This window comes from Bactrocera dorsalis, chromosome 2, assembly GCF_023373825.1.
Source record: "Bactrocera dorsalis isolate Fly_Bdor chromosome 2, ASM2337382v1, whole genome shotgun sequence".
NCBI classification, from domain to species: domain Eukaryota; kingdom Metazoa; phylum Arthropoda; class Insecta; order Diptera; family Tephritidae; genus Bactrocera; species Bactrocera dorsalis.
Window position 1 is genome coordinate 25,114,911 of NC_064304.1, and position 18,877 is coordinate 25,133,787.

The following is an 18,877-nucleotide window of genomic DNA, read 5'->3' on the forward strand; positions in this document are numbered from 1 at the left end:
CATTAACATCAACAACCACGCCAGTCTCGAAATCTAACTCAAAATAACTCTTGCCAACCAAAGTTACTTCCGATTGAGTAGGCAATGGAGAAGTAAAGTCTTTTCTCGACGAACAAAGAGCATTTTTTCATTCATTCATTATCCCCGTCCTGCTATATGGTGCAGAGGGGTGGCGATGACAACATCTGATCACTCGATTTATGGATTTTATATACTTGTATTGAGAGTATTCGACGTTCAAAATATGTTTGGAATCCATTACTATTTTATTAAAATATATACAAATATGCTCTACAAGTTGGGAACACTTATCACTCTAAGCACCTAATTCACTTTGTTAACACTAACAAAAATATTCTACTAATAGAGTCATGTATTTATAATATTATTACTTCATGAATATAGGAGTAAATTATTCACCGGTTTTCACTCCTTTCTTTCTTGGAATCTGAACTTCAGTGGTATACCAGGTATGAAAACGAGCTTCTGTATGAAAGCGTTATCCGTAGAATAATTGAACTCTATCATGAAATTGCGCACCAAACGTGCCAAAGTCACCTCCAATTCCAGGTCTACAATTCGTTTGCCCACACAACTACGTGGACCGAAGCCGAAGGAAAGAAATAGAAAAGGGTTATTGAGTTGATATTTGTTACCCTCTGGGTCATTACGCAGCCAACGCTCTGGTATATATTTATTTGACTCTTCCACAAACTTCTCATTACGCAACAGCAAATTGGAGCTAACTGAAACATCAGTACCGGCCGGTATGCGATATCCACTCAGCACAACATCGTTCGGCAGGCGACGCATGGTACCAACAATAATGGGATGACAGCGCATACCTTCCTTAATGCATGCACGCAGATAGGGAAGATTGTACATATTCTCTATAGTTAAGCGAGAGTCCTTATTTGGTAGAATGCTTTTGAGTTCCTCGAATAGTTTCTGTTGTTTGTCCGGATTTTTGGCGATGCAAAATAATATGCCCGTTAAGGTGGAACTTGTCTGTGATAACGGGAGTATAATACCTGAAATATTTTCTTAACTACATGATTGAATTTTGGGGAACTTACTGTGTCGACGCCGGCCATCATCATATCTAAAGCCATAACCACAGCGATTTTGCGATCAATTTTCAATAGTTTCTCTAAAACACTCTTTTCCTTACCCACCTCTGAGGTGAATTTACCCTCACTATCCAAATCAATTTGTTTTAATGACTCATCGATATATTTGTTGCACAGAACTACAAGCGTATCCAATGTTTTCATCAGTTGATGGAACTTCGGTGTTTTGATAATCTTCCAAATGGATGGTTTGACTTCTACCTCTTCCGATAATACGAAAAAATTGCGTATTTCTTTCAAAAGTGTTTTACTTTCCGCACTATCACGATTTTTATGTATCATGCCTAAACGGGTATTGAGGGCAATGCTCACGACGCCCTCTAAGGTGAGACGATTAATATCATCAATAAAGTCGTCGGGCACTTCGAGTGTCAATGGATCGCGTATGTGCCGTATTCTAAAACAAATTCAGTGTGATATTGAACTTTTCATAAAAAAAAAAAACAATTAAATAGTGGTTTAACCTTTCGAGAAATTCTTCGTTGACTTCCAGTAACGTGTTTAAATAGAGTCTGGCATTTTTAGGTTGCATTAGAACCGGATTAACGGCGGTACGTATTTTTCCCCATTCTTCGCCAGGTCTAGAATTTTTTTCAGAAATTGGTAACGCGTATCAAGAAATTTAATTTGCAATAAATATACGTGGTCAAAAGTCCATCCACGCCTTGAAAGAACTCCGCTCTGTGCACTCTACGATGATAAACTAAGGATTCGAAAGTACGTCGTTCTGGCCAGATACCCTCATTTCGAAATATTATAGGATAATCATTTGGATTCAGATTCATAACTGATTCAGGTTTGCCGAACATGGCGGGAAAACGATAGACATCGCCATATTTTTGTGTCAGACTTGTAATGCCTTTAATAAAAGTTTTTTTATGGAACACTCCTGCAAATAGAGGAAAAATGTGCTGTTAATATAATATATACATATTGTACATTGCTTGGGAAAAAAATACTTCGGTGGATTAATTTAGCGAGAAAGACGTTTGCAAGATTAGAAAATTAAAGTTTAGTTGTCATATGAATACAATTTCCTACCTCCTGGCAAAAATCCACGAATAATTTCATATTTGCTTGGGCCTGGTAACTCCGAATATGGACGCGCATTTTCCCAATTGTTCGGAGCAGATGCTCTTTCGTTTTCCTATAAATTAAGATTAACTTGTTATATTGTATTGTTATAGAGTTTACTTTCGAATAAATTAGTTGGTTATAACGTCGCTGGAGTCAAACATAAACAATTTCGAACAAATAAAGTCAAATTATTGCTGATTTTATATTTTTTTCAAAATTTTATTTGAAATAAAAGTTCTATAACACAATACTTTCTTTATAAACCTTTAATACTAATAATATAATAATCATTATTTACCTGCGTTGGCTCTATAGACACTGCAAATCCTCTAAACGCCGTTAATTTTAATGAACGCCTGACTACTGCATTGTATTTATTTAGCAATCTTGACAGCATTTTAAGTGCTTTGATATTATTAATTAAATTTAAATAGTTTTATACGCAAACAGCATTAAAGACACTTCCAAACTTGCTTGCAGGGAGCAATATAGTGATCCCTACCGCTCTTGTAAGCTTACTATCTCGGCGATTCACTATTTAGCAGTGAGAATATTCTAATCAGCATGCACTGCGTTTCGCCATGCATTGTGAAAGCTCTGCTTAGAGCTTTTTGTTATTAATAACATTATTAGAATTGAATTGCACCACACAGCACCATTTCAAGTGTTTCTTCTCTAAAAACTCAGTGGGATACAACCCATTTTTGATAGGCAGACATACAACTATAGATATAGGGGTCCACATATTCGGTACCTAGAATATTTGGTCCCATTTGTATAATTGCTGGTCGTAACATCACAGGCACTATTCCTACAAAGTTTTATTTCGTTATATGTGATTTACGAAATTTGTCCAACTTTGACCCCGGCTCCTAGAAAGAGGTCTTAAACCATCTTGATTGATGGAGCTCTTAGTAGTTTCTAACAATATCGTTATGTGTGGAGTAAGCAGAGAGTTATTTTCGAATTTCATTAATTTTTACAATGTCGGTACGGGTTCTTATCGGATTTATCTTGATCGAATTTGTTTATTTAGCTTGAATGGTTTTAGAGTTACGTCCATCTACGAACTCGTTCACTCTTTTTTGTCAAGCAACACGCGTAACAAGTTTCATTACGATTATCTCGATTTATACTCAAGTTATCACTTGCCATACAGACAAAAACTGATGGGCGGATGGACAGACAGTTAGTCGCACTTTATTTCGTCCCATCATTCTGATCACTATATCTAGCTCGTTAGATGAACAAAACTGTTGTACTCTGCAGCAACATGATGCAAGAGCATAAAAATGTTGCTGGACGATTCAAATTTCACTAAGAGATTCATTCACTAAATTTATTGTTTCGTTAGGTGTATCGCATAAAGCGCCGTCTTGATAGAACGAAAGGTCGTTCACATCAACATTCTTCAACTGAGGTAAGGAAAAGTCATTAATCGTGGCTCTATGTAACATTAAGTTTGTCCTTAATTTTGAAGAAATGTGAATCAATGATTTCGTCTGTTTCAAGAACACATCAAATAGTGACTATTTGAAGATGTAACGGCTTTTTAATAATGGCTTGTGGTTTACGATAATTCCAAATACGACAATTTTGTATATTAACAAACTTTCATGCGAAAATCTGGATCGGTGGCCATCTTGCTTGGGATCAATATTGTTGTTTCGGAGTAAGTTTGTTAATTACGAAATGTCAAACTAAACTGAGTATAAATGAAGTACAACCTGTCAAAAAGACCAACTTCCGAAAGTTAATTCTAAAAAACTCTTATTTTTTTAAACTTAAACCTTACCACGATTTATGCTAATATGGTACCAAATTGAAACCTCGAAACAGTAAGGATGATTGTCAACCGCTCAGATGGTTCATAGTACCTCTTTAATGCTGGAGGGAGCGTTGATTTTTCGATGTTTTCAAGTAGCGTTGTGTGATTGATTGTGTCAAGACTTTAGACAAGCTACGAGGATCGTCTTCTCTCGTGGTGGTTTTTAATTGAGGCCATGAACTATCTGGGTGTTTATAACGCTAAGTGCTGTGTTGGTTCTGTACAGTTTTCGGTACCCATGCTGGTGGTATGCTACACTCAGGTGGTGCATGAGGGGCGGTAAGGGGGAAAGGTCTAAAGTGTCTTAACTACTGGGGAGAGGAGAGCTATTGGACGATAGGACTCCACTTTGTTGGCGGGTTTGGCAGGTTTCAGTAGTGGGACCACGGTGCCGATTCCACACATCAGGTATTTAAAGAGTGGTCAGCGACAGGTTGTGGACCTTGCTGAAGTAGCTTATTCCCGTCGAGCACGATTTTAGCATCAGCATGTTACCTTTTTAGTGACACTCTGAAACTTCTCACGGGTGGTGAGCAGTCTTTTGGCATTTTGCGCAGCTGTCGAGTAACACATCGTTAGGCTTTGTCTATCGAGGGATGCAGTGTAAATTGTTAACAAAAATAGCTCGCGCACTTCTTAGGGTCCGATATTATTTCAACTCGGTCATTATGTCTCATCGGATTACACAAATCCTGGACAGTAGTTCAAAGCTTACTCACGTCGGTGGAGAGGCTGCAGAGCCGATGGTCTATTCTATTTTGTCTACTTCTGTTGCTCTACCATTTGCCGAATCTCCAAATTGAGATCACTTATTCGGGGATCACAAGGATCGGCATGGCGTAAGGTGTCGCGCTCATTAACTAAATCAACTGCTTCGGCTGGGAAATTGGGGCGGAGTTCCGCGATTTTTCCAGCCGGAATAAAGTGAGCGGAAACAGCTGCGTTCATCATGTGGATTTGAGATTCGCCAACGATTACGCCTATCGGAATGGGTAGTGCAGTGAAGGTGCTCTCGGTAAATTTCGTGAAGCCGACCCAGTTGGCTTGCATAGGTAGTGTGCCTCATAGTCTTCATTTAATTTAGATATGAGTTGTCTACAGCACCTTTGTGTGGCCTATATTGAATACATCGAATTACCACTCTCTAGCCAATTTATTGATATTCCGAATTAAATTGATTTCAGTATTTTTTCTGCTTTAATTTATAGACATATGTGCACATATCACTCAGAATGAAAGATATCTTAGCAAATTTGATTATAATAATTGGGTCTCCATTCTTGTCATTTTCTTTAAAGAAGCAGACGTAAATTCTCCAATACATACCACCATTTTCTTTTTTCAATTCCAAAGAATCTATACTCTAGTAACTTAAACAATAAAGTTTTCATTGTTTTATTTTTTGCTTGCATATTTTTAATCTATTTTGTGAACCCACAACTGTACAAGTATATAAGTACTAGATATGATATATATTTTATTTACATGTTGAGAACTCTTATCGGCCAATCATTCCAAGCACCTAATTTTCGTTGTTATCACTTATAAACAATTTATACTTTTATAAACGTGTAAGCCGATAATTGTTTTATCAGTGAATACCCGTTTCTTTACTCTTTTCTTTCTTCGAATCTGAATTTAAGTGGTATGGCTGGTATGAATACCATTTTCGGTACGAAAGCATTGTCCGTAGAATAATTGAATTCAATCGCGAAATTGCGCACCAAACGTGCCAAAGTCACCTCCAATTCCAGGTCTACGATTCGTTTGCCCACGCAACTACGTGGACCGAAGCCGAAGGGAAGAAAGAGAAATGGGTTATTGAGTTGATATTTTTTACCCTCTGTGTTATTACGCAGCCAACGCTCCGGTATATATTTATTAGGCTCTTCCACAAATTTTTCATTGCGTAACAGCAAATTGGAGCTAACCGAAACATCAATACCGGCCGGTATACGATATCCACTCAGCACAACATCGTTCGGCAGGCGACGCATAGTGCCGGCAATAATGGGATGATAGCGCATGCCCTCTTTAATGCAGGCGCGCAGATAGGGAAGATTATTCATATTCTCTATAGTTAAGCGAGAGTCCTTATTTGGTAGAATGCTTTTGAGTTCCTCGAATAGTTTCTGTTGTTTGTCCGGATTTTTGGCGATGCAAAATAAAATGCCCGTTAAGGTGGAGCTTGTCTGTGATTACAACGACAAAATAATATTTGAGATATTTTCTTATCAACATGATTGATTTGTGCTGAACTTACTGTGTCGACGCCGGCCATCATCATATCTAAAGCCATAACCACAGCGATTTTGCGATCAATTTTCAATAGTTTCTCTAAAACACTCTTTTCCTTATATTCCTCTGAGGTGAATTTACCCTCACTATCTAAATCTATTCGTTTCAGTGCCTCATCGATATATTTATTGCACAACGCTGTAAGCGTATCCAAATTTTTCATCAGTTGACGGAACTTCGGTGTTTTGATTATTTTCCAAATGGATGGCTTGATTTCCACCTCTTCGGTTAAATCGAAAAAATTGCGTATTTCTTTCAAAAATATTTTACTATCTGGATTATCCCGATTTTTATGTATCATTCCTAAACGGGTATTTAGTGCAATGCCCACCACACCTTCTAAAGTGAGACGATTAATATCATCAAGAAAGTCATCGGGGACTTCAAGTGTCAAAGGATCGCGTATGTGACGTATTCTGAAATAAACTTAGTAAGTAAGAGCTTAAAGATGTTACAAATATTATATTAACCTTTCGAGAAATTCATCATTGACTTCCAATAAAGTGTTTAAGTAGAGTTTAGCATTTTTAGGTTGCATTAGAACCGGATTAACGGCTGTACGCATTTTTGCCCATTCTTCGCCAGTTCTGGAAAAATATACATATACAAGTAACGTTAAAAAATTCTTTTTAATATTTCTTTGTAGAGTATTTACGTTGTCAGTAATCCCCGCACGCCTCGAAAATAATCCTCTCTGTGCACCTTACGGTGATAAATGAAGGCCTCGAAAGAACGCCGTTCTGGCCAAATGCCCTCATTTCGGAATATTATTTGATAATCCTTTGGATTAAGATCCAAAACCATTTCTGGTCTGCCAAACATGGCGGGAAATCGATAGACATTGCCATATTTTTTTGCCATATCGGTCATTCCTTCAATAAATGTTTTCTTATAAAACGCGCCTGAAAATATGATAAATGAAGGCATTGTTTTGTTTTCATTTCGAATAAATAACTCGGAAATATTTTGGTTGAATAAGAGTCTGTTTTCGAATATATCAAAATAAAATTCATTTTCTTACCTCCTGGTAAAAATCCACGAATCATTTCAAACTTGCTTGGTCCCGGCATCTCTGAATATGGACGTGCATTTTGCCATTCGTTCGTAGCAGACGCTGTTTCATTTATCTGCAAAGTCATTTTAAATAAATAGATACTAAATAAACTTGTTTACTATTTTAAACTACTACTGATAATATTAATTATGTGTGTGGTTATAAAAACAATGTACTAATGTATGTTTACCTGCGTCTGTTCCACGGCTGTTGCATACCCCCTTAAAGCCGTTGACCTCAACGTATACCCGACAATTGCATCGTATTTGATTAGATGACGCGATAACATTTTTAGTGTTTTGCTGTTAATAATTAATCAAACTTCGTATAATAATTAAAAAAGTCGGATATGCAAACAATTTTATAGATACTACTGAACCCGTTCACCTAGACAGCTGTAGCACCGATCGCTACTGCACTTGTAAGCTTACTGACTCGCCAATTTGCTATTCAATGGTGTGCATATTCTAATCAGCATAGAAGTTTATTATGTGCATTGCGTCGTGCCTTGCATTATGAAAGTTTAGTTTGGAGCTTTTTCTTATTATTAAATAGATTAAATTAGAATTCGATGAATTTCACTTTTTTAATACCCTAAACCATACGGTTTGAACTTATTGGCGCCGCTTGCAGACAATAATTAAATTTACATGCCTACCTGTGAAATTTAGGTGTCACGTTGATTTTTCGGGGTCTATGCTTACGACCCCCGGAAACAGACAATCATTCGGCCGAATATCATGTCATAGGTGAGCCGAAGCTGAAAAAACCACGCAAAAGCAGTTCAAAAATCAAGGTTATGTTGACTGTTTTCTTCGATTAGTTGTGATGCATTCCGAGTTCATTCCGATCGGCCAAACTGTCAGCAAGGAATACTATTTGAGTGTTATGCGTTGTTTCCACGAATTTTTTCGTGAAAAGAGGAGGGAATTATGGGCCGACGACTCTTGGTTTTTGCACCACGATAATGTACCGTTGCATACTGCAATGATTCTTTTTGAGTTTTTCGCCCAATTTTTAACCAATATTGTAACGCAACCACCATATTCGCCTGATTTAGCTGAGATACGTGTGACTTCTGGTCATTCAGCACTCAAACGACCGCTTCTACATCAGTAATCCGTGCGTCCATCCACCCTCTTTAAGGTATGTCGTCTATTTTATCCTGCCTACCGAGCGAGGTTCAATGGTTTTTGCTGGAAATACAGCTAGCGCTGCCAATTTTAGGGTTAGGTTAAGTAAACTTTCAAATGCTTCTTAGTGCTCTCATTATACAGAGCAGCGAGTCGTGATACTCGATTCAACTGTTTTCTGTGTGATATTTATTGGTAGCAGCCCACCACACCAAAGCACCATAAAGCAAACTTGTCTTGACTACCATTGTGTAACACCAATGCTTAAGGACAGGACCCCATGTTGACCCTAGCAACTTCTTATACTGTGGTACTGTGGAACAAGTGGCCATTCTTACCCTCTCCACCACATTGAGTTTCCACGTGAGTTTTTAAATTTATTGAACTACCATATGTTAATCAGGTAGTAATTCTTCTAAAAAAAAACATAATTTTCCTTAACTTTTGTAGAGTGATGCTTTTATTGCAAAAGTTCCTGTATCTTAATTTTTTATTAAAATTTTCAAGTAAAATTCTATTACACTAAAAAAAATTATGCAAATCGATTATTTTTTACTATGATGAAGCGCGATATATTCTGAGATTTATGGAATCAGTTGATGTTATATATTATTTGGCTGCTGCTGAAAATTTTACCGTACTTCAGAGGCATGTATACAAAGGAAACAAAAATAAATTTGACAAACAAAATCGTGTCACACTGTGAGCTTAATATGGTGCCTGAAAAAATATGTTAACTATATTCAGTTCTCTTTCATTCTCATGTCCAAGACTACGCTCCTCTGTCGATGAATTTGAACTTGAGCGGTATTTGCGGCACGCTAATGAACTTCATAGCGAATGCATTTTCGGTCGGATAATTAAATTCAATTTGGAAATTTCGGACCAAACACGCTAAAGTGACTTCCAACTCCAAATTGACGATACGCTTGCCCATACAACTGCGTGGACCAAAGCCAAAGGGTACATATAAAAATGGATTCGTAATTTGCGCCTCCAAAGCTTCGGCAGATTGATCGTTACGCAACCAACGTTCCGGCATGAATTTATCCGGCTGCGACGTATAACGTTCATCATGCATCACCATATTAGCGCCGATGCAGATGTCGGTGCCGGCAGGTATACGATATCCGCTTAACACTACATCGTTGGGCAAACGACGCATCGTACCCGGGAAGAGAGGATAGCGGCGTATGCCCTCTTTGATGCAGGCGCGTAGGTAAGGCAGGTTTTGCATATTTTGAGTTGTTAGCTGTGAATGCTTCTCTGGCAATATTTGCTTAAGTTCTTCAAATAGCTTTTGCTGTTTATCAGGATTCTTGGCAATACATAACAATATACCTGTCAAGGTGGAGGCGGTCTACGGGTGCAGTAAAAAGTATCGAAGTTATAGGAAACCCTTTCACATTTGAAAACTCACACTTACCGTATCAATACCAGCTATCATCATATCCAACGCCATTACCACGGCGAATTTCTTATCCACGCGGACTAATTTCTCCAACACGCTCTTCTCTTTGCCCAGCTCCGATGTGAGGTTGCCCTCGCTATCGTGTTCAATACGCATTAGCGCTTCGTTAATGTACTTATTGCAGATGTCCGTCATCGAGTCCAGAGTCTTCATCATATCATAGAATTTTGGTGTTTTCACATACTTCCATATAGAAGGTTTAATCTCTAGCTCTTCGAAGAGTAAAAAGAAATTGCGTATGCTCTTCATGATCTCTTTACCCTCGACGGTATCACGATTTTTTTGTATTAAACCAAGTCGTGTGTTCAGCGCAATGCCTGCGATGCCCTCAAAAGAAAGCCGATTGATATCGTCATGGAATTCCTCGGGCACTTCCATTGTACTGGGCTCGCGTATGTGCCGTATTCTACCAGAAGAGCACACATGAATAAAATTAAGTTTATTGAAAATTTCCATTTCGTACACTTGTTCGATTTACCTTTCTAAGAATTCGTTATTAATATCCAGTAGCGTATTCAAGTAGAGTTTTGCATTTTTCGGTTGCATGAGTATTGGATTCACAGCTGTACGCATTTTCGCCCATTTTTCGCCAGAGCTAGTGTAAAATATTGAAAAAAAATATGTGAGAACTCAATATACATACTTATATGTGCGAGTATGTGACACTCACGTGGATATAATACCGTCAACGCCCTGAAAGAATTCGGGCCGATGTTTTTCACGATGATAGACGAAGGTGTCGAAAACGCGGCGATAAGGCAATGGTCCTTCATTACGAAAAATAACCGAATAATCCGAGGGATTCAAATCGATTATAATTTCGGGTTTGCCAAATATGCCGGGAAAGCGAAAAAGCTCTCCATAAGTCTTGCCCATTTCACGAAAGGCATCAAAAAATGGTTTCTTGGCAAATAAACCTGAAATCAAATGATGATGTGTCATTTCAATGTCAAGAATTCGAAATACTTACAAACTAATGTCCAATAAACTAGTGGGGTTCAAAATTGAAACTACCGTGGTTAAGCATACTAAGTAAAAGAACCACTTTGAATTATTATATAAAACATTTGGTTCAATTTGGTTCGTAATATGGCAGAAGGCTGTGCTTATTAAAATGCCTATGCACTTGCAACTTAACTGAAAGGGAGACGTCACGAAGGCAGTACGTGTTACCGAGTCTAGCCAGCTTTTTATCTCCATGTAATCGGCGAATGTGATAATACGAATACATTGTCCGATATTACAAAATAAACCGAATGGAACCTAGTTCGCTAGATTTTCAATGTTGAGTGAAATCATTAATATAGAGTGTCAATTGATATTAGGCAAATAAGCAAGTGAAACTTTAAAGTAATATATATTTACAACGTGAAGATTAAGTAATGATCATCGCTTACCTCCTGGCATGAATAACCGTATTAGTTCGAGTTTCCCTGGCCCAGGCACTTCTGAGTATGGCCGTGCCTTCTCTAAGTAAACATCACTTGCATTGTTTTGCTAAAAATTTATTTTTAATGCAATGTGTTATTTAAAAAATTAAAAATAAGTGAAAATAAATTAAAAATAAGTGAAAATAATATGCATTTAATCTCACCTACCTTAGACTCTACTTGCACTGCAAAAGTCCGTACCCTCGAAACGCGCGAATGTCGCCAACCGATGTGATCAATTTGCTTTAAATGCCTCGATAACATGTTTGCCGTTGATTATATATTAATAATTATTGATAAATTAACTTTGTCAATTGTAACTAAAATGTGAAAGTTCGAATTTTAGCGGAGCAATAAAATAGAAAGTGATCATGGACGTGTGCGCCCCTCTACAAACTTTGGCACAATGAATAAACTGACGGCAGCTGCTCACGATCAGTCTGTGCACACATAAAATCCCACACATTGTATTCTGTCTATCAACAATGATAGAAATAGAGATTACGCTTAGTTTTTGCACCATCTAAAAACCGCTGCCCTAAGGAATTTAGAATGATAAGAGGCGGCATAGAAAAAACTGTCAAATGGAAAATGAAAGGAAAATAATTTATAGCGATTTGAGGTGGGGCAGCGGAAGGAAAGTTTCTAAGGGTAAACAAGAAAGAAAGGGTTAAATTCGGGTATATCGGAGCATTTTATACTCTTGAAACTTGCAGGCATCAAAGCTCGTGATACTCCTTCAGGTGCTGGCAAAACTTTATATTAAAATACTATGCCGCGAAAGAATCAAGCTTAGTTTTATTGCTATATTTTAGTTCGCGTTAGCTAAAATTATAAAGGGTGATTCATTTCGAGGTTTCTTACTTTTTTAAAGAAAAAACGAACAAGAAAATTTAAATTTAATGTTTATTATCATTCGAATGAACATTTTTTGACATTTATTTTTTGAAGATGATTTCTTTCAAATGTTGGCTGCGGCCACGTCTCGGAAGGTTAGAAAAATTCTAACGGTGTAATATCAGACGACGTTGGTGGCCAATCGATCGACCCAAAACGTGAAATTATCTGCTCACCGAATTGTTCACTCCGCCGCCGTTTTGTTAAAAACAAATGTCGCCGAGATCATGAGCTCAAATTTCAGGCAACGCATAGTCGGTTATTATGTCGCTATAACGGTCGCCATTGATGGTCACGTTCTCACCGGCATCATGAAGAAATATGAACCGAGGATTCCAGAGACCCATAAACCACAACAAACCGTTGTTTGGATGAAATGACAGCTCTTGAATCTCTTCACGTTGCTCTTCGTCCTAAATGCGGCAACTTTGCTTGTCTACATACCCATTGAGCCAGAAATGGTCCTCATCGCTACACAAAATTTAGCTCGAAAAAGGCGGATCTCCTTGGAACTTTTCAAGAGCCCATAGAGCGAAGCGATATCGCTTGGCAAACTTGAACGGCTACAAGCTGTATTTTGTACGCATTAAATTTAAGATCTTGATGTAAACGTTCCATACGTAAGTCCGAGTTTGCTGCTGACAAGTCATAACGATGTCAACGCACCATCGTCGTCACAGCCAAACTTGCGAGCCACTATGCAAACCTCCAGAAAACGTATTAATAAAGTCAGACCATCACGGGGATAAGTGCATCGAGCTAATAGAACAGAGAAATAAACCCCTATTACTCCACAAATATCCAAAAATTTGTATAGAATAATTCAATTGTAGTGCCTTATATCATATTCAGAAAGAATGTTTTCAAAAAACAGGTGTGAATTTCATGGCAAAGAATGTTTGAACCAGTTCATAATAGAGGCGCGGGTAACTCCAGGGATCTTGATGTCTCGCTCTCTATCTGTCTACCATCTGTCTAACCATCTTCCAAGAAGAATTACTAGCCCTAAAGGAGGCCTTTTTGCTGAATAACTACAGGAAGACACAAAAATGTACCATATACAGAGGGAGTAAGGCGGCATTGTTGGCATTTTCAACGAAGGAAGGCTTTAAGCTCCCTGGCAGGTAAACTTCATTTATCAATAATCTGGGACGCCGACCACAGGAACATTTTCGGCAACTAGGAAGCACAAGAGTTGGTCAAGTTAGGAGAGTCTTTAGATGAATCCGAAGCGAAGATAGTACCGTGCCTAGGAACGACCCTAAGGGCTATCAATACACAATTTGAATAAATAGATCAGAACGGATGGAAATCTATAAGCAAGGCAATAACTAAAGACTCATTAAATAGGTACAGGTAAAGTACTATATATGTAGACTTTTAGCCACCTTAGCGGGACATTGGACAATTGGTGAACATTTGTTAAAGATATGAATGTCTTATAACAATATTTGCCGCAGTAGCAGGCTATAAGGGATAGAGGAAATGGATTTACACATCCTCTGTGAGGGTCCAGCACTGCCTCAGCTCTTGGAATCCATCAGGCATCAAAAAATTTAATGTCTACAGGTATTTATAAGAAGTTTCATTGAGGATACCAAATGGTTTGAACACACTATTACCCACCTACCTACGAGTTATTCTTCGTTTAATTATGTGACATTATAGCTAGACTGCTACTCCATTATCTTGCTCTTATAGTTCCGAGAAAAGTCCAGTTAAAAGATTCCACCACCACTAAGATGTCAAGTTTTGCTCAAAGAAGGTGTCGTACATACTTTATTTTAAGAAATAAAACACTCTTTCTAATGGCAAGTGCTACTAATGAACCCCTTCTTAGACTCTTTTCACAAAATCGCAAAATTATGGACGTACATATATGGTTAAGAGTCTGTAAAATATTTAGCTCCTAGGTTCTAGATAGTCGTTTCTATTGCGTAGCTTAGAATGATTTGGCATACACTGAAATATACTTAATACTCGTCTATCATTTTTTGTTGACCACATCTATTAAAGCCGAACGATATGCCCAAGTCTTCAGAATGTATTTCTCATCAAGTATTAATACATGTGCGCTTTAATCCACGATAACACGTGTATGAGTACATGTGTGTGTGTGTGTGTGTGTAGCAAATAATAGCAGTGTAAAGGATTCCACTCGAAATACCAAAAGAGAGTGCTTTGATTGAGGTAAAAATTACACTTAACATGCGATTTAGTGTCAACAGACGAATAACAAAATTTGTGTGCAGTCAAAATAAACACAAGGATGTGCTTTTCCCCCCACACACACACACACATGCATATGTACCAACAAGCATCGGCTGGGATAAAAATACACATATCCACCCAGTCGAAAAGCGGGCGTTGATGAATGTCGTGGAGGGTGGCCGCTGAAGTGGCACTCCACAGGCTTTGTGTGCGCTGCGTGTTTGCACACAACTCTCGAGTTGTTTGTGAGTTCGTGAATTGCTGCCACACGTGAGTGCATAAGAAAATTGTTTGTTATTTTTGTGCTTAGATTTTTTTTTTGCTTATTCGTCTGTGTGTGTTTGTTGTGGTTAATGTTTTTCTTCGCATTACTTTTAGCCGAGCAGCCAGGAATGTTGTGGCATTTAGTATGCGTCTGCTCGGTGATTTTCGCTCGTACGTGTCCTTGTTGCAGGGATAATTTTCATTTCAAGTGTCACTCAAGTAATTTTCTTGGCTCTGTTATTGTCAATTTTGTTTGGCTTTGTTGCTTGCTTATTTGTGCGCCCCTTACTTGACTGGCTGCCGGTATTTTCTATTATTATTTTATTTTCAATGATGCACAGCGTATTGTAGTGTCAGTCAGTCGGTTTTGAAGTGCGAAAGCGGAAAGTGTCATTGACAGACGTACAACATGAACCATCTTGGCGGTGGATTGAGGTTAACAATGAGCGTAGCTGCAACCATAAAAGGTAAACAATGTGCGGCATGCCGAAGTTGGCGCTGAAACTGCACACAAACATAAGTGTTTAGTAAAGAAAAATAAAAGAAAATTGCACACACAAAAGTTTAACGATTAAGTTAATAAATTTTTAACATACTTTCGACTGTTGCCAAGCAATGACCATTGGGTGCATTTTATTCTCTCTTATGCGGTTATTATAGTTCAAAGAAATCGTAAAAACTTATGATCATAGAAGCTGCTTGCTTGAAAGTTAGGTTATATTCAAGTGGTTTGCTTCCAAGCATATACTATTTTGATAAAAGAAATTAACTTTGTTTTAAGGGTTTCTACTGCTAAGGTTCCTGGTCAAGTTTTCCATATAAGAACTTGAGTTTGAACACTAAGTTTGTATATACGCTTTATGTTACAATGGTTCCATATAAAAATGTCTTTAGAGATTATGTCGTTGGATAATAATGCGTGCCGAGTTTTCTGAAGTTTTTTCGCTTCTTAGGGAGAATAAGAGGTGTGCGAAATTTTAGATTATTATCTCAAATATTCTAGTCCTTCAGTTTTACATACATGCATACAGACGGATAGGCTGACATTTGGACTCAGCTCTTTAAGCTTATATACAAGTACATACGTTATTCGGTATCCGACGAACAATTTTGGATGCCCTTGATCTTTTATCCGATCTCCTGGTGGGCTTCCGAAAAAAAGCTGTTTGACGTTGAGGAAGACCTTTCTGCTTAAAACAATCCATATTCCAAAACAAAAACAAAAATAGTGGGTAGTCGAAAAAGTCTTTTCGTATTTTGTCAATAGATGTCGTTGTCGTCGTATATCTCCAGCGCTACCTTTCTGTCATATCATATAGTGTTGGAAAGGTGACGTTTTAAGCTTCATTTAACCAATAATTAAATTCGGAGAAGTTGAAAAACAACTGTTAAAAATGAGTGAAAATAATGAAGAAACTATGAAATTATATTTTCGAAACTACTTGCCGGATCAATTTCAACTTTCTGATAGAAATCAATTCGATTTTTTGAAATTTACAAGTGGATTTGTGCCTAAATATATTTATGTTTTAAGATACCAAAAGATTCGAGATATAAAAATATCGAAAGGATTTCGCTTGGACGTGTACAACACGACCCTCATGTAAGATCGAAGTGTCTATCACTAATTTGTTGATGCCGTTAATAACAATTCAACCTCATTTCATCGATAGCAAGAAGGTCGAATAGAAAGAGTTTTCACCTGACCCTCTGCCTGGTAAAAGATGGAAAATTGACGTCCATCAACCTCTTACATCTTACCGATCTTGCATGAGGGCAAGGCCGTGAAGTACTACACCTCAAGAGGAACACGATGCATTATCGGTTAGATACAATTGATATTGACCCTCCTTGACCAGTTTTGGGCATATAGTCGGCCTGCTTAAGTATTACTGCCTCAGTGAAGAAGGCTACCCTCTGGGGGGAGTAGGTATATCTACTACTACATTGATAGCACTATCTGTTTCCAAATCAGTGTTACATCCACTTCAAAGTAGTCCTCGTCAATGAAAAATACATGGTGCATTGTCGTGATTTTGGCACCAATTGAGACTTGAGACACAACACATACTTCAAAATGGTTTATGTGAGCAAAATAATATTCCACACTAACAGCAAGGCCTCTAATAAAATTGTGCACCAAAACTATGATTTTTTAGACGTGACCTATTGACGATACCTCCATAGTATCGAACCGATTTTTTCTATGTATGTATACCATATACAATCATTATATATACAGTTGAATTTCTATAACTCGAAGTTCTCCATACCTCAAACTCTCATACAGATATCTTTTCATAACTCGAAGTCTTACTCGAGTTAGGGAAGTTCAACTGTATACATAATTGCTTGGATTCCTATCCTATAGTTGACGGTTTGCACCTTAAGGTATTTCCCTGGCTCTGATTCTGGCAAGTTGAAAAACATAAAATATTCTGTTGCACCCGAACTTGCTGTATTTTTTGTAGTTGTCAGTCGTAAGATCGTATATTTAAATTACGATATTAAATAGTTTATTACGACATTACTGCGCAACACACTTACGCCTAAAAGTAGGCAACACCTCAACTGATCGTGTACAAAAGCACGATCTATTAAACAGTTTGGTAGTAACTGTAGTGTTAAGTTCACTACGCAATGCTCATACTTAACTGTTTTAATATACATACGTACATATATACATTATGAGTTTAAAGCTGAAGGCAGTATTTGGAATTGAGGTGCTGTACATATGAAACTAAAATGTTTGATAATTTGACCAATTTTTGTAGTCTGCTTTACAAATGGCCAATCATTTGGAAAAGGCAAACGAGTCCATCGTTCTATAAATAATTCATTTTCCACTCTTATTGGCAGAACTATTTTATGTATGTTCTCGCATTAGAATTTATCAGCTATGTCCTTGTGCAATTGCATTTTCTCAGTTTAATTTTATTTTCTTTGGCTGATTTGATGTTTGCTCGCCTTGCCTTGCTTGTCTTATCGCATGTCCTGCTCTTGGTATGTGCTGTATTTTATTTTGCTGCTTGTTGCATTATTAAAACTTTTCCATTTCCACGTGAACGGCTTCGAACTGAACTGAAATGTCAATTTTACCGAGCAGTACATTGCTATTTCCTTCTATGTATCTATCTCTGTATGTTCGCCTCGGCGCTGCTTCAATTTGCGCCATTTAAATTGGCACAAAAGTGCAAGAAATGTCTCCTTTATGAAGCGCACTGAGGTAAGAGGCAAAGAGAACAGAGAACGGAAGATGCAGTAATAGTGGTACTAGAAGACGAAGTTTTGTTGTTAAATATAAGCAAAAGAGCAGTAAGTAGATTTGTAGAAAATCAGAGCGTAGCGAAACGAACTGGCACAGAGCAAAACGACGTTTGATGACTCTAGCACTTAGATGGTGAGAAGGGCGTAGCGGCATGTGAAGATGGGGCCACATTGAAGGTGAAAGACAGTTTGTATGCAACGGAAATTCATTGCATAAATGAATGAATGCGATAGCAACCGGCAAGGAAGTAACAAGTAGAAAACTTAGAGGAAGTGCAGCAAATAGAATTGTAGAATTCGTTGTGAAAGAAGTATCGTGCCGGCAGACAAACACAATAAATGGAATTCATTATTTGGTTTGAAATGTTCACAGATACCGAAACCGATACCGATGTGTTGTGACTAACGGTTTCACATCAAAATTTCTGTGGCGCTGCACTAACGATGCCGACCCGCTTTCCTCTGTCCGCATTTGGCACACAGGTGACCGGCGCAGCCAACCGAATTATTAAGTGATATATTTAAATTGATTCTCTTGGACTCGTGTGAAAAAGTTTGAAATTTAAATTTTATGAAAACTTATTAAATCGAGACTTTATGGTATTAGTATTTTTTATAAATCTATTTTGTTGTGTACTGTACTTGAACTGTAAGAGAGCATAGGTATATTCAGTTTGATACGAAGGGTGGAACACCCAGAAAGAAACGTCTGAGACCCTATACATTATATGCATATTTAAATGATCAGCGGGGCAAGCAAAGCGGATTTAGCCATTTTAGCCATATCCGTCTGTCCATCTGTCTGCATATACGCGAA

General features: G+C 37.7%; 3 protein-coding genes across 3 annotated transcripts; all 3 read right to left on the reverse strand.

The window, feature by feature from the left end:
* Positions 1–355: 355 nt before the first annotated feature.
* LOC125776208 (probable cytochrome P450 12e1, mitochondrial) lies at positions 356–2,753 on the reverse strand. The gene is made up of 6 exons (XM_049447208.1): positions 2,506–2,753; positions 2,172–2,277; positions 1,773–2,019; positions 1,595–1,711; positions 1,077–1,527; positions 356–1,008 (listed from the first exon to the last, which is right to left on the reverse strand). Exons 1-6 carry the CDS (start codon positions 2,602–2,604, stop codon positions 427–429), a joined length of 1,602 nt encoding a protein of 533 aa, XP_049303165.1. The 5' UTR covers positions 2,605–2,753; the 3' UTR covers positions 356–426.
* A 2,649-nt stretch (positions 2,754–5,402) lies between these two features.
* LOC105231113 (probable cytochrome P450 12e1, mitochondrial) lies at positions 5,403–7,812 on the reverse strand. Its single transcript, XM_049447206.1, has 6 exons — positions 7,578–7,812; positions 7,355–7,460; positions 6,989–7,235; positions 6,804–6,920; positions 6,299–6,749; positions 5,403–6,227 (listed from the first exon to the last, which is right to left on the reverse strand). The coding sequence occupies exons 1-6, from the start codon at positions 7,674–7,676 to the stop codon at positions 5,646–5,648; spliced, it is 1,602 nt and encodes a 533-aa protein (XP_049303163.1). The 5' UTR covers positions 7,677–7,812; the 3' UTR covers positions 5,403–5,645.
* Positions 7,813–8,970: 1,158 nt separating this feature from the next.
* LOC125775255 (probable cytochrome P450 12e1, mitochondrial) lies at positions 8,971–11,839 on the reverse strand. The gene is made up of 6 exons (XM_019992018.3): positions 11,590–11,839; positions 11,389–11,488; positions 10,662–10,908; positions 10,470–10,586; positions 9,947–10,397; positions 8,971–9,880 (listed from the first exon to the last, which is right to left on the reverse strand). Exons 1-6 carry the CDS (start codon positions 11,683–11,685, stop codon positions 9,293–9,295), a joined length of 1,599 nt encoding a protein of 532 aa, XP_019847577.2. The 5' UTR covers positions 11,686–11,839; the 3' UTR covers positions 8,971–9,292.
* Positions 11,840–18,877: the final 7,038 nt, after the last annotated feature.

What these genes read in the sequence shown, in the direction of transcription:
- LOC125776208 (XM_049447208.1), bottom strand. Translation starts at nt 2,604, where the DNA reads ATGCTGTCAAGATTGCTAAATAAATACAATGCAGTAGTCAGGCGTTCA. An exon ending in TGTCTATAGAGCCAACGCAG is followed by an intron (nt 2,278 to 2,505) that starts GTAAATAATGAT and finishes CTTAATTTATAG; the next exon opens with GAAAACGAAAGAGCATCTGC. An exon ending in AACGAAGAATTTCTCGAAAG is followed by an intron (nt 1,528 to 1,594) that starts GTTAAACCACTA and finishes AATTTGTTTTAG; the next exon opens with AATACGGCACATACGCGATC.
- LOC105231113 (XM_049447206.1), bottom strand. Translation starts at nt 7,676, where the DNA reads ATGTTATCGCGTCATCTAATCAAATACGATGCAATTGTCGGGTATACG. An exon ending in GTGCGGGGATTACTGACAAC is followed by an intron (nt 6,921 to 6,988) that starts GTAAATACTCTA and finishes ATATTTTTCCAG; the next exon opens with AACTGGCGAAGAATGGGCAA. An exon ending in AATGATGAATTTCTCGAAAG is followed by an intron (nt 6,750 to 6,803) that starts GTTAATATAATA and finishes AGTTTATTTCAG; the next exon opens with AATACGTCACATACGCGATC.
- LOC125775255 (XM_019992018.3), bottom strand. Translation starts at nt 11,685, where the DNA reads ATGTTATCGAGGCATTTAAAGCAAATTGATCACATCGGTTGGCGACAT. An exon ending in AATAACGAATTCTTAGAAAG is followed by an intron (nt 10,398 to 10,469) that starts GTAAATCGAACA and finishes CTCTTCTGGTAG; the next exon opens with AATACGGCACATACGCGAGC. An exon ending in TGATAGCTGGTATTGATACG is followed by an intron (nt 9,881 to 9,946) that starts GTAAGTGTGAGT and finishes CTGCACCCGTAG; the next exon opens with ACCGCCTCCACCTTGACAGG.